The 11629-nt window shown below is 53.0% G+C and overlaps 1 protein-coding gene across 1 annotated transcript; it reads right to left on the bottom strand.

The window, feature by feature from the left end:
- Nucleotides 1-248: 248 nt before the first annotated feature.
- KRT71 (keratin 71) lies at nucleotides 249-8639 on the bottom strand (the record flags this gene model as incomplete). The annotated part of the gene is made up of 9 exons (XM_081126457.1): nucleotides 249-460; nucleotides 1240-1274; nucleotides 1924-2144; nucleotides 3483-3608; nucleotides 3797-3961; nucleotides 4322-4417; nucleotides 4905-4965; nucleotides 5665-5879; nucleotides 8193-8639. 9 exons carry the CDS (start codon nucleotides 8637-8639, stop codon nucleotides 249-251), a joined length of 1578 nt encoding a protein of 525 aa, XP_080982583.1.
- Between the last annotated feature and the right edge of the window lie 2990 nt (nucleotides 8640-11629).

The raw sequence follows: 11629 nt of genomic DNA, 5'->3' as shown, positions 1-11629 counted from the left end.
CCAGAGCCAAAGAGGCGAACGTCGGGTGTGTGCCGGGAGGAATTTCACCAGGTTTAGTCATCTACACCTGTCCAGCTCAGCAAGACACGGGTTGAGAGAAGTGAGGTGGCCAAGGCCAGAGCCTGAGGTACAAGAGCAGGACGAGCAGGGGGAGGACGGGGCTGACAGTGGGCTAGGGAGAGCACATGTGGGAGCCAGAGCCCCTGCTGGGGACACAGGGGTGGCAGGAGGGCACTGGGCAGCCCTCTCTACCGACTGGCCTTCTTGGAGGGGGCACTCAGGCTGGAGCCCTTCCCCAGGGTATCCTTGTAGTCGCTGGCGCTGCCCCGGCGCCGGGCCTCCCCGCCGCGGACGCTGCACACTCCAGAGATGCAGCTGCTGCTGTTGGCCACGTAGCCGCCACTGACCGAGCTGGGCCGGAAGCCGTAGGCGCCGCTGCCGCCAGTACTGCTGATGATGGCTGCAGAGGAAGAGCGGGCCAGCACCCCTCAGCGAGAGCTGGGGGTTCTCGCAGCAATGGGTTGGGTGGGGCTCCTGTCGGAGCTGACCCCCGCCCCTGGGGGAAAATATCCCTGAGACAGTTCCACCCATGTCCTGCCCTTGGTTTCCCCAGCTTATACCCAACCTGGCTGCTTATCTCTCAGAGGCCCATCTCTTTTGGTCCAGGTATTAATGTACCCACCCGTCATTCCAGATGCCACCCTTTGCCCTTTTTATTAATCTTTTTTGCTAAATTTTCCCTCTTCTGACCTCTCCTTCCTGCTGACAGTCCCATAGATGGCATCTTTCAGAAGCTCTGGTTTAACTCTCTTAGCCTCACTGAGAAACCCAGAGATTCACCGCTGTCAGCTTGACTTCCAAGGTCCCTATTCATTAATTCCAGCCTCCCCAGCCCAGGTCTGATCACAACTTGCAGACGTGGCTCCCCAAACCTCACTTATACCCATATTCATTTTCTTGCAACATGTCCTTTGTTCCCCCATCCCCATGGTATGTCTCCCTGTTCCTAGCTGCCAGCCCCTGGGGACAGGGAGACAGAGTGATAAGGAGGAAGGAACCCTGGGCTGGGAGTCAGGAGGCCTGGTTTCTGGCCATGCCTCTGCTGTCTGGCTCTGCAACTCAGACAAGGGTTTTTCTTCTCTGGTTCTAAGGTTGCTCATCAACACACACAGGGTGTGACAGAGTCCCTTTCTGGTCTACAGATTCTACAATTTTAGGTCCAAGCCTACAAGTACTTACAGATACTGACAGGGGAGGGATATTCTCCTGACATCCTGTTAGGAAGAGAAATAAAATGAGAGCAAGCAATCATGCAACCCACGATCTCCTAACCTCAGAGCTAGTGCCTCCACTGGCCTGATGTGGGTTTCTAAACCCTACGGACACCTATGGAAACTCCATGTTCTCTTTGGCACAAGCAGAGCCTGAGAAGTTGGGGGCTGTCCCTGAATATTTGTGGTAACCAGGCAGCAACCTAAGTCAAGAAGCAGTTCATGTGAGGTGCTCATGTGGCGGTGGTATGCACACTTCCCAAGGGCCAGGCCTAGGTCCTGAACCTTCCCCTTTCCCAAGAACATTGGGAAAGCCAGAATGGAACATCTCAGACAAGCTCATCTTGTGCCTGGACAGGTAAGGAAGATGAAACAAGCAGACCGAAAACAGTAATGAGGACTTTTTGGCGAGGGGGAGAGTGTGCCTAGGTACACCAGGTAAGTTGTGAGGGCTGCATGAGTTAATCCACGGAGCACAGTGCCTGGTATGAAGTAAGTGCTCACACCCATGTAGGGACTTTTAATAACTATTATTATTCCTGTCATCACCGCCCGTTCACTCCCCAAGAACTCATCTGTTCTGGATTGGGATGTGTTAGGCTTTCCCCTGAGGTCTTCCTCAAACCCTTTCTTACCAGTGCACCCCCCTCACCTGCACTCCTCGCCCTCCAGCAGCTTGCGGTAGGTGGCGATCTCCATGTCCAGGGCCAGCTTCAGGCTCATGAGCTCCTGGTACTCCCGCAACATGCGGGCCAGCTCCTCCTTGCCCTGGTGCAGGGCAGCCTCCAGCTCATCCAGCTTGGCCCGGGCGTCCTTCAGGGCATTGTCCCCCCGCTGCTCGGCATCAGCAATGGCTGTCTCCAGGTTGGAAGCCTAAATAAGGAATTGGAGACATTGGAAAACTGAAAGGGGTCATTGGAAGCGCTTACGTCCAAATACCATTGTTCTTTGACATTCGGAGCAGGGATGCCCACCTCCACCTTCACACCCCTGCTCGTCTTCTAGGCTGGAGCCCCTTCAGGCACCTGCAAGTCCTTCCTTAGCTCCAGCTCCACTCCCTCATGTTTAGACTTCGGTGGTGATAACAACTAGTGCATCCTGCCCTCCTGAGACGATGGCTAATCACCACCACTTCAGTTATTGCAAAGACATTTACTTGGCCATCCTGTGCCAAGGACACAGAATGAGTAAGAGCCAGCTTGGCTTTCTGCTCTTGAGTTGTTTAAAGTCTAGGAAGAGAGATCACTGGAATATGGTGTTACAGCTACAGCAACAGTGGTGACCAGGTGCATGGGTTCATGTACAAGGAGCACAGGGAAGGAGATTCCCCAGGAACAACTCCTATTTCCCAAGTGCTTACCACCCATCTGGCACAACACTCAGCCCTTTACCTGCTTTTTATATACCTTAGCTTATCTAGTTCTTACAACACCTGTACAGGGAGGACAGGTGACTTGACCAATGTCCAGAGCTACTAAGTGTTAAAGCTCATGGGAGAGTGGAAAGAGCACTGAACTGGGAGTCAGGAGACCTTGCTTCAGATCACAACTATGCTGTTTACCAGCTGTGCAACCCACTTAACCTCTCTGAGCCTCAGTTTCCTCATCTGTCACAATGGGGGACACTTGCCTCAGAGTTTTTGTGAGAATTCAATATGATACAATGACAGGAACTGTGGCTATATCATAATATGCATGTATCTTGTCTTGCCACCTACTAAAGCTGAGTCTGCAGCCTTTATTCATGGGACCAACTCTGACACTTTAATGGGTGTTCTCTGAGCCCACTTCTCTTTAATCACTTAATCAAGAAATGTTTATTAAGCTGCTACCAGGCACCAGGCAGTACACTAGATGCTGGAAAAATAGGCAACAAAGCAGCCAGTCCCTGCCTCCTTCCAGTCCAGTGGAAGAAGAGACAGGCGGGTGCAATTATAGAAGTGTGACAAGTGAGACACCGGGACAGGGCTGTGGTCTGAGCCCAGCCTGGGGGATGAGAGAAAGTCAGGGGAGGGGGTTCCAAAACAGAGGTCTTTGGTCTGAGTAAGTGCTGAGGTGCCTCAATGATGTCTGCTCTGAATGTTTGAGGCAGTGACCTTATCTGCCCCTTTCCTCTCATGGGCAGAGATCTGGAGGTTGCTGCCCTCGGCCAACTCGTTTCCCCTCCCATTGTGCCCACTTGCCCCAGGCCACAGATGACCAGACCCCTCACCTGCTTCTTCACATTTTCAATCTCTGAGCGGATTCTCTGTATGAGCCGGGTGAGGTCCGAGATTTCATTCTTGGTGTTTTTCAAGTCATCCCCATGCCGGCCAGCTGCCAGCTGCAGCTCCTGAAACTGGGGACCCCAGAGCATAGAGTCATGGATGAGCATGGTAAACATGTTGTGAGAGCACATGATGTCTGGGGTTGGTGATGTCATGGGGGCAGGCACACTGGACACTTAACTGAGCATTGCCTCTGTTCTGGGAACGATCAGGCCCAGCCCTCGTGCTTGCTGGGGTTGCCCTCTCTGGCCCAACTCACCTTGGTCTGGTACAGGGCCTCAGCCTCAGCCTTGCTCTTCAGGGCGATGTCCTCGTACTGGGCCCGGACCTCATCGATAATGCTGTCTAGGTTCAGGTCCCGGTTGTTGTCCATTGACAGGATGACAGACATGTCACTGATGTGGGACTGGATCTGAGTGATCTCCTGCAGGAGAAACAAGGGTAGTCTCAGAACTTGACTGTTGAAGGTCAAAACCTTCCCCAAGGAAGGTGAGCAAATCTTGGTGATGCCAACTTTAAGGCTCCCAACCAGGTCTGTTGCTCCCTGGGATTGGTTAGTTCCCTCTGGGCTCCAGACAGATTCCCGCCACCATGGAACCAGGGCCTGGTCCATTTCCTTCCCACCCAGAAGGTGGAGATTGAGGAGTCTCACAGGGCTGAGGTGGGAGATGAATGACTAACCAGGGGGCCTCCTTGAGAGCGAGGCCTCCGTGCTTTCTCAGCCCCCAGAATAGTTTTACCCACTGGCTGCCCTCAGAGGGGTGGGGTGGAGAGATAGACTCACGGCTTCAAAGAGACACTTGAAGAACTTGATCTCTTGGTCCATGGAGTCCACCTTGGCCTGCAACTCCACCTTATTGGCATAAGCTGCGTCTACGTCCTGAAAGATGCCCCAGCCATGCCCTGCTCACTGCCAGGGCAGTAAGGAGGCAACAGCTACCCCAGCCTTTGTGCCCTGCACAGGTGAGTGGCCACCCTCTTCTCCTTGAGGGGCCCATGGAAAAGCAGAGGAAGGAACATCCTGAGACTGCCCTATCGGCAGGGATGTGTAACCCTCAAAGGAAGGGAGCCCCAGCCAGGTTGCTGTCAGTCACCCCTGTGATGTATAAGCAGCCCCTGAGACTGCAGGAAACCTGTATGTCATCCTCTACAGCTCTTCACTATGACAAACCCATCCATGTGGAACATCAGGAAGGCCATCCTCCTTCCTGCCTCTGTGTTCTCTTTTCTGAGTAGTTTTTCACCTTGGTTCCCTGCCTTCCTCACTATTTTTGAATCAGCTCACTTTCTCTGAGAGCAGAGTGCGCTGCAGACTCAGCACCTCCGGTTCCAGGCAGCCCCGGACTCAGGGCCTGCCTTCCCCTCACCTTCTTGAGCAGCACAAACTCGTTCTCCGCAGCTGTCCGCCTGTTGATTTCTTCCTCATACCTGTGGAGATGCCCGGGCTCGGTTGGTTAACATGTATCACTGAGAAACCTCATTTGCCCAGGGACGACCCTGAGTGAGGGGTAGACCCTGTCAGAGGGCACATGTGCTGAGAGCCTGTGGAGTACTCGGTTGGTGGGGTCAGCCAGGCAAGGAAGGCTTCCTGAGGGAGGGGGCATGGTAGCCAAGTTTGGAAGGAGGAGACTGTTAAAGATTCAGCTTTGAAAATGAAGACAAAGCATGTAGAGTGAATGCCCTACGGGAAATCTCAGAGGAGGCAAAAAGCAATCTCCTCCCTCAAAATTTGAATAAAGCTTCACAAATGAATGGGAGCATTTCCTGGGTTACCCCTCACAGCAGTTCTGGGAGGTAGATGGATTTAATCCCCTTTTACCAATGAGGACACAGAAGCTTGGGAAAACATAGTCGTTACCCAAGATTTCCCTCACCCCAGAGTGGAGTTAATCTTCTGACCACTGTCCAGCTAACTGAGCCGGACATGTGTCCCAAGTGCCAGGCCAGAAGCTGGAGAGGCAGAGAGCAAGTTTCAGAGTTGTGTTGGGGCGATTCTGCTTTGTATGACAAGGAACACTGCCCTCGACCTCCAAAAACTTTAAGCTGGGGTAGCTGCCAGGGCCCTAAGGTAGGGTGAGTTCAGAGGGACAAGGCAGTTGTGAAGCTACAGGGAATCCCCTTGCTCACCTCTTCTTGTAGTCCTCCACCACGTCCCGCACATTCCTCAGCTCCGAGTCCAGCCTCACCCTGTCCCCGGACAGCGTCTCCAGCTGCTTCCGCAGGGTGCTGATGTAGCCCTCCAGGATGGGCTCCAGGTTGTTCTTGCAGTTGTTCAGGTCCAGCTGCTGCAGCAGCTCCCACTTGGTCTCCAGCACTTGGTTCTGTTGCTCCAGGAACCGCACCTGGAACCCGAAGCCCAGAAACTGTTGAGCACTTATGGAAACAGTCACACCTGTCACTTACAGGGCACTGTGCGAAGCTCTGCCCCTTACAACAGTTGCATGAAGTGGGCGAGTAACCCTATTTGATGGAGAGGAAACTGAGGCATAGAGAAGTTTAGCCAAGATCTGATGGTTAAATAAGTGGTAGAGCCCAGGACTGAACCCAGACGTGGGCCCCATGACTCACACATCCAGTCACTCAGGACCCACCACGGCCACCCAGCACAGTGCAGGTATGTCCTGAAGCTGCCAGGACAGTCAGGCTGTGTCTGTCCTTGGGAAGGCTGACCTCTCTGAAGAAAGGGTCTGCTGTTCATTTTTTAACACATCAAGCTCATAGAGGCTCAATGGGCCAAGAGCTTCAGCTATTCTAACCTCCTGGAAGGCCCTAGCTCTATTTGGCTCATGGCCCCTTCCTCCTCCCCTCGTCTTGCTCCGCAGAGCCATCTTCTCTGTGGACAGATGGAGCTCCCCGTGCCACTGTGGCCTCACTGGACCAGGAAACTGCCCAGAGGGGTGGATCTGCACATACCTCTCTTATTTGGTTTTGGGGGACGGGCTACTGTTTAAATGAGGTTGAATCCCTGAAGTCAGAAATACAGGAGATTGGAAAACTGTCTGGGACACCGGAAAACTAACTCGTTGGGATGGGTTAGCCACCAAACAGCTTGCCTCCAACAGATCAGCCGGCATTTGATTTGGTTTAACCAGTCCTGACTTTTTCATGTATATCCACAAGGCTGAGCATTAACCACAGAGTAAACCCTATACCCAGGACATTACAATCCATATCTGGACCACACATTGGACACACCTGGATCGCTGATAAGATGCACTCACCTCTGGTTGCCTGGGTTATGGGATTGTGCTCTTCTAGAGACTAAAATGGTTTAGGAACTGTCCAGGCCTTGAAGCCTGTTTCCCCTCTCACCAGTCAGACCACCTTTGTTCATAGGAGTGACTATCTTTATGTTTGTCTTTGTTTCCATGTCTGCAGACTACATCCTTTAATGCTGTTTGACCAGCCCAGCCAAAGGTCAGTTCCTATGCCCCAGCCCCAAATCTCAGAACACCTTGATCTCTCAGATGTGAAATGACTTAGCAGAGTAAGAAGCCACAAAGACGGTGTTGGCCCCTGAGGTGAGCAGGGCAGTAGGGGCTGAGAGTTGCAGGGAGTTGGGGGTGAGGGGTACAGCTAGACTCTTGTGGCTGATGACCATCTCAGCCATTGGCTTTGTCCTGGGCTGAGCTGTCCTTGGTGCCTCACTGTCATGTAGCCAACACAGCCCTCCAGTCCCCAGTGCTGGATTTGGAAGCAGGAGGCTGTGTGTCCAACCTCGTCTTCTTTCCCTCAGATGACCCTGGGCATGGCCTTCACTTCCATGCTTTTGCTGACTCATAAAATGGGAGCAACAATTTCTTATCTACCGAAAGTCAGGGGCCTGTCTAGACTAGATGATCCCTTGAGGTCTCTTCCAGACCTTTGATGCTCTTCTCAACACCCTTCCCTTAGCTCTCCAGAGATTAAAACGATAGGAACAATAATCACCCTGGGGGAGTATTTAGTATGTGTCAGGCATTGTGCCAAGACCTTCACATGCATTTTCTTTTATAAACCTGACAACAACTCCAAGAAGTAGGTTATTATCTCCATTGTAGAGATGAGAAAACAGAGGCACAGACAAGATAAATAACTCTCCCTAAGTGCACAGCTGGCAAATGATGGGCCAGGGCGGAAGCCAGGTCTGACTTCCCCAATGCACTCTTCTGCCTCTCGAGAAAGTCCTCAGCTGACAGAAACAAATGCCCTTGGCAGAGCCATCAGGGAAGGACCAGGCACTGATGCTCCTGGGCCATCAGTCAAATGACTAGTGGACAAGATCAGCTGGCTATGGACACGAGGACAGCTTTCCTGGTTACTCTGGGGCAGATTCCCTCTCCCTGGCTTTTCTGCACACAATCTGCTTGGACTCAGGCTTAGTAATGGTACCAATCTGGCCCTTACGAGTAAGAAGCTGGGTTCTTCTCTTAGGCACTCCTGCCACTAACCGTGATAAGCCTCTGCCAGTAGAGATTGACCTACCTCTGTCTTTTCTAGGGAAAGACTAGACTACACAAGGAACCTTACACAAGTCACACTGATGTTAGAAAATATCTGTCTTGTCCACAGTAGGTGCCTCTCCATATCTAACTTCAATCCCTCGAGCTGTAATGAAAGCTCACATTCCAAGAAGAGATGCTGTTCACAGGTTCCCCAGGTCCTAGCAGACCCACCTTGTCGATGAAGGAGGCAAACTTGTTGTTCAGCGCCTTGATCTGCTCCCGCTCCTGGGCGCGCACTTTCTGGATCTCGGGGTCCAGCTCCACATTGAGGGGGGCCAGGAGGCTCTCATTAACAGTGACCTGGTGAATGCCTCCAGGCGGGCACACAGTCGGGCACACAGGTCCCAGGGCCACACTGCCAAACATGCTGCCAGCAAAACCGCTGGCCCGGCCCCGGCCAAATCCATAACCTCCACTCTTCCCGCTGCCACTGGCCACATTGAACGAGATGCTCCGAGCGCCCCCCAGGCTGTAGAGGCTCCTACTGCCAAAGGCCCCGCTGAGCCCTTTGACCCCTGCCCGGTAGGAGGGCGAGCTGCCCCCTGAGAGCACAGCTGAGCAGCCACTGAAGCCCCCTTTGGTGGCAGCTCCCGACTTGCAGGTGAATTGGCGGCTCATGCTGCTGGCGGAGGCAGAACTCAGAGGCAGGAGGGACGAAGGCAAAATCCCACACGGGCTCCACAGGTGGCTGTGAGGACTGACAGGTGCCCTTCCTTATATGTGCTTGGCACTGGGGCTTGTGGATGGGCAGTCAAGAGCTTAATTCATGGGTTTGGCTTGCCTGGGAGCAAGAAGTTATTTTCTCTGTGCTGAGCTAGAGACCAAGCCCTCCCCAGCTCTGAGACAACATGAAACCTTCAAAGTGCTGGGCTTGCAAGCCTTGCTCATGTAATTTGGGTCTTATCTAATTAACCTGCTGTTATAGGGTAATTTGCCTCAGGCCCAGCCTCTCCAGGGGGATGTCACTGGCCCTTCACCACCCTTATCCTGATATTCATCTTCTCTGGGATGTGGGCATCCTTTGGAGGGGGTGGGCTCAGAAGGGTGGGAAGAGATGGACTGTTTTTTCCAGAAAAGGCCAGATTATTCAGGCATTCACCCCTCCCCCAGACCTCCTGGCAGCACAACCCACTGATGCCTCTTTTCCTAACCCATAGGAGACAGCAGCTCTCTCTGCTGGGCTATTGGGGGTGGAGTGACCCTCTCCCCGGCATGACATGAGCAGCCCAGGCCAGAGTCAACCCTGGACACAGGGGGGCCATGTGTTTCTGCAAATTCCCCAGAGAAAGGGGTCTCCACACTTGACCCATCTCAAACTGCCACAATAAGGCAAGGGACAGTTGATGTCCAGTCCTTCAAGCACTGGACAGAAAGAGGAAGAGAAAGGAAGATGGAGTTGGGGCAGGTGACTGAGAAATTCAGGGAGTCAACTGGGAGGAGGAATAGGTGACAAAGAGAGGGTTGCTCAGGGCCTGCAGGTTTCAGGGAAAGACTCCTGGTTGGGGGGGAGTGTCCCATTTCATCATTTCTGTCTTTTCTCCAATGTGTATCTGCTAATAAGACTAGGGGAAACTTGAGGACAGGAGCCATCTGTCTAGAGTTCAAATAGAAAAAGCTGCTGTGAAAGTGAGACCAAACTCCTGTTGCATCTCTCCAGACCCATGTAAGCCAGGAATGCAGGCTGGCTAGGGCCTCCCAGTGCGGGCCTCCCTAAGAGGGTGGCCCCATGAGCATGGTGCCATCCTCCTCCAAATGGTCCTGCGGTCTCTGCGATCCCTGCCCAGACTCTTCTTGCTGTCCCCTCCATCCTGCGTCCCCAGCTCTGGGGGTGGATCCTGGTCCTCCCACATGACTGCCATTGCTGCTGTGGTCCTTTCCTCCCATGACCAACACTGTTCCTGGAGCTTGCCCTTATCCAAAGACCCCTGCTGGGGCCCCACAGTGTGCTGTGATTCTTGGCTGGCGGTGGCCATAGGAGGGAAAATTTGGAGCCAGGCTTGAGTGAGGCTCTCCCTCACTTTGTTTAGGGGTTGACCTGGAATCCATTCCCTCCATCTCCCCAGCACTTCTTCACCCTTCCCCCTGACATTTTGTCTTTGTGGTTCTTATTGAAACCACCAGAATTTCTCTTTCCTACCTTCTCTCTCCATCCCTCCTCTCCATCGTCCATTCATCCTTCCCCTCTCTCTTGCCACCTCTTGTTCTATGGCTCCCCCATCCTGCCCTCCTCCCAGGGGTCTTCTTGGGTCAGCATAGCCCAGGTCTGTGCTCCCCTCATCTTCTTCAGCCCTTAGCATGTTCTTGGTATGTGCTGGAAGGACCGTGACTCTGTGGGCAGCTCCCATAGGGTTCCTCTGAAGGCTGTGTCACATGCCATTTCAGTTTTTCTTTGTAAAGAAAGTAGAAGGTTCTCCAGATCAGAGACCACCTAGCATACTCCTACCTCCGTCCTTCCCTCCCTCCCTCTCTTACATTCTCCCTTCGGTAAACCTCTGTTGAGCATCCACTGGGTGCCAGGCATCGTGCCCAGTGCTGGGGACAAGGAGTGTGCAGTATAACACTAAAGGCCTTTCACAGCTCAGGACCCCGTCCTCACATGGTGATCCCCCTCTATGGCTTTGCTGGCTATATGTGTCTCCGACGTGTGTGACAGCTCCCCAGCTCAAGCTTCAATGCCCCACAGCTGATGGCCCTGCCCATGCGCATAACCTCCTTCCTCGATGCTCTCTGCCCCAGCCAAAGACCTTTCAACCACAGGCCTCATCTTCAAATGCCTTCAAAATGTTGACAAACTAGTCCTACCCAGCCTGGAATACATTCTCTCCCCGTCTCTTTTAATCCAAATCCTTCTGCTCTTTTGAAATCTAGTTTAAAACCTTGGATTTAGCCTCATCTCCTCTCCTCCCTGCCATGGACTTCTCTGTCAGTGGACACCCGTGTGCAGGCTGCTGTGTTCCCCAGGGCCCGGGGCCTGGGGTCTGGGGCCTAGGGCCTGGGTGAGCATTCCATGTCCCCCAACCCATTCCTCCCTCTGTGCCTCTGCTCAGGGCCCAGGACCAGTCCCTGGACACCCCCTCCCAGGTGCAGAGGGCAGGTGGTTGTTGGTGCAGCAAACAGCAGGGAAGGTGCATCTTCAAGTGGCTGCTGGGCCGGTGGGAGCATCAGGTGGGAGCCCAGGCTCCAGGAGCTGCCCCTTGGATTCCCCTCTACCACCGAACGGTGTTACTTTGTTTAACCTCTCAAAGCCTCACCTTCCCCAACTATAAATGGGATAATAAACTAGTAGGGTGGTTGCGATGATTACATGTGTTAATCCATGTAAAGTGTTTGGTAAGTGCTTCGGACATATTCAGTGTTCAATAAATATTATCAATTACTAAAAGTAGAAAGGAGAGCAGAATTTAGGAACCTGCCTGTCCTCTCCTCTTTTCTTGCTTTCTCTTCTTTGGGGAGACTGTCTGGATCGGCCCATTCCCATAAAGTGTCATCTGCTGATAGAGGACAAGGAGCGACTGTGTTCCCAGAGGTCCCAGGCTCAAGGAATCTCTCCAATCAGACCACTTCTGATCATGAAAAGGTCGGTTGGGAATGACAATAAAGCCGCTGTC

Source organism: Miniopterus schreibersii (genome assembly GCF_964146895.1).
Source record: "Miniopterus schreibersii genome assembly, chromosome: 2".
Classification (NCBI taxonomy): Eukaryota; Metazoa; Chordata; class Mammalia; order Chiroptera; family Miniopteridae; genus Miniopterus; species Miniopterus schreibersii.
Note: the sequence above shows the minus strand (reverse complement) of the source record. Positions and strands in the feature narration are given on the sequence as shown.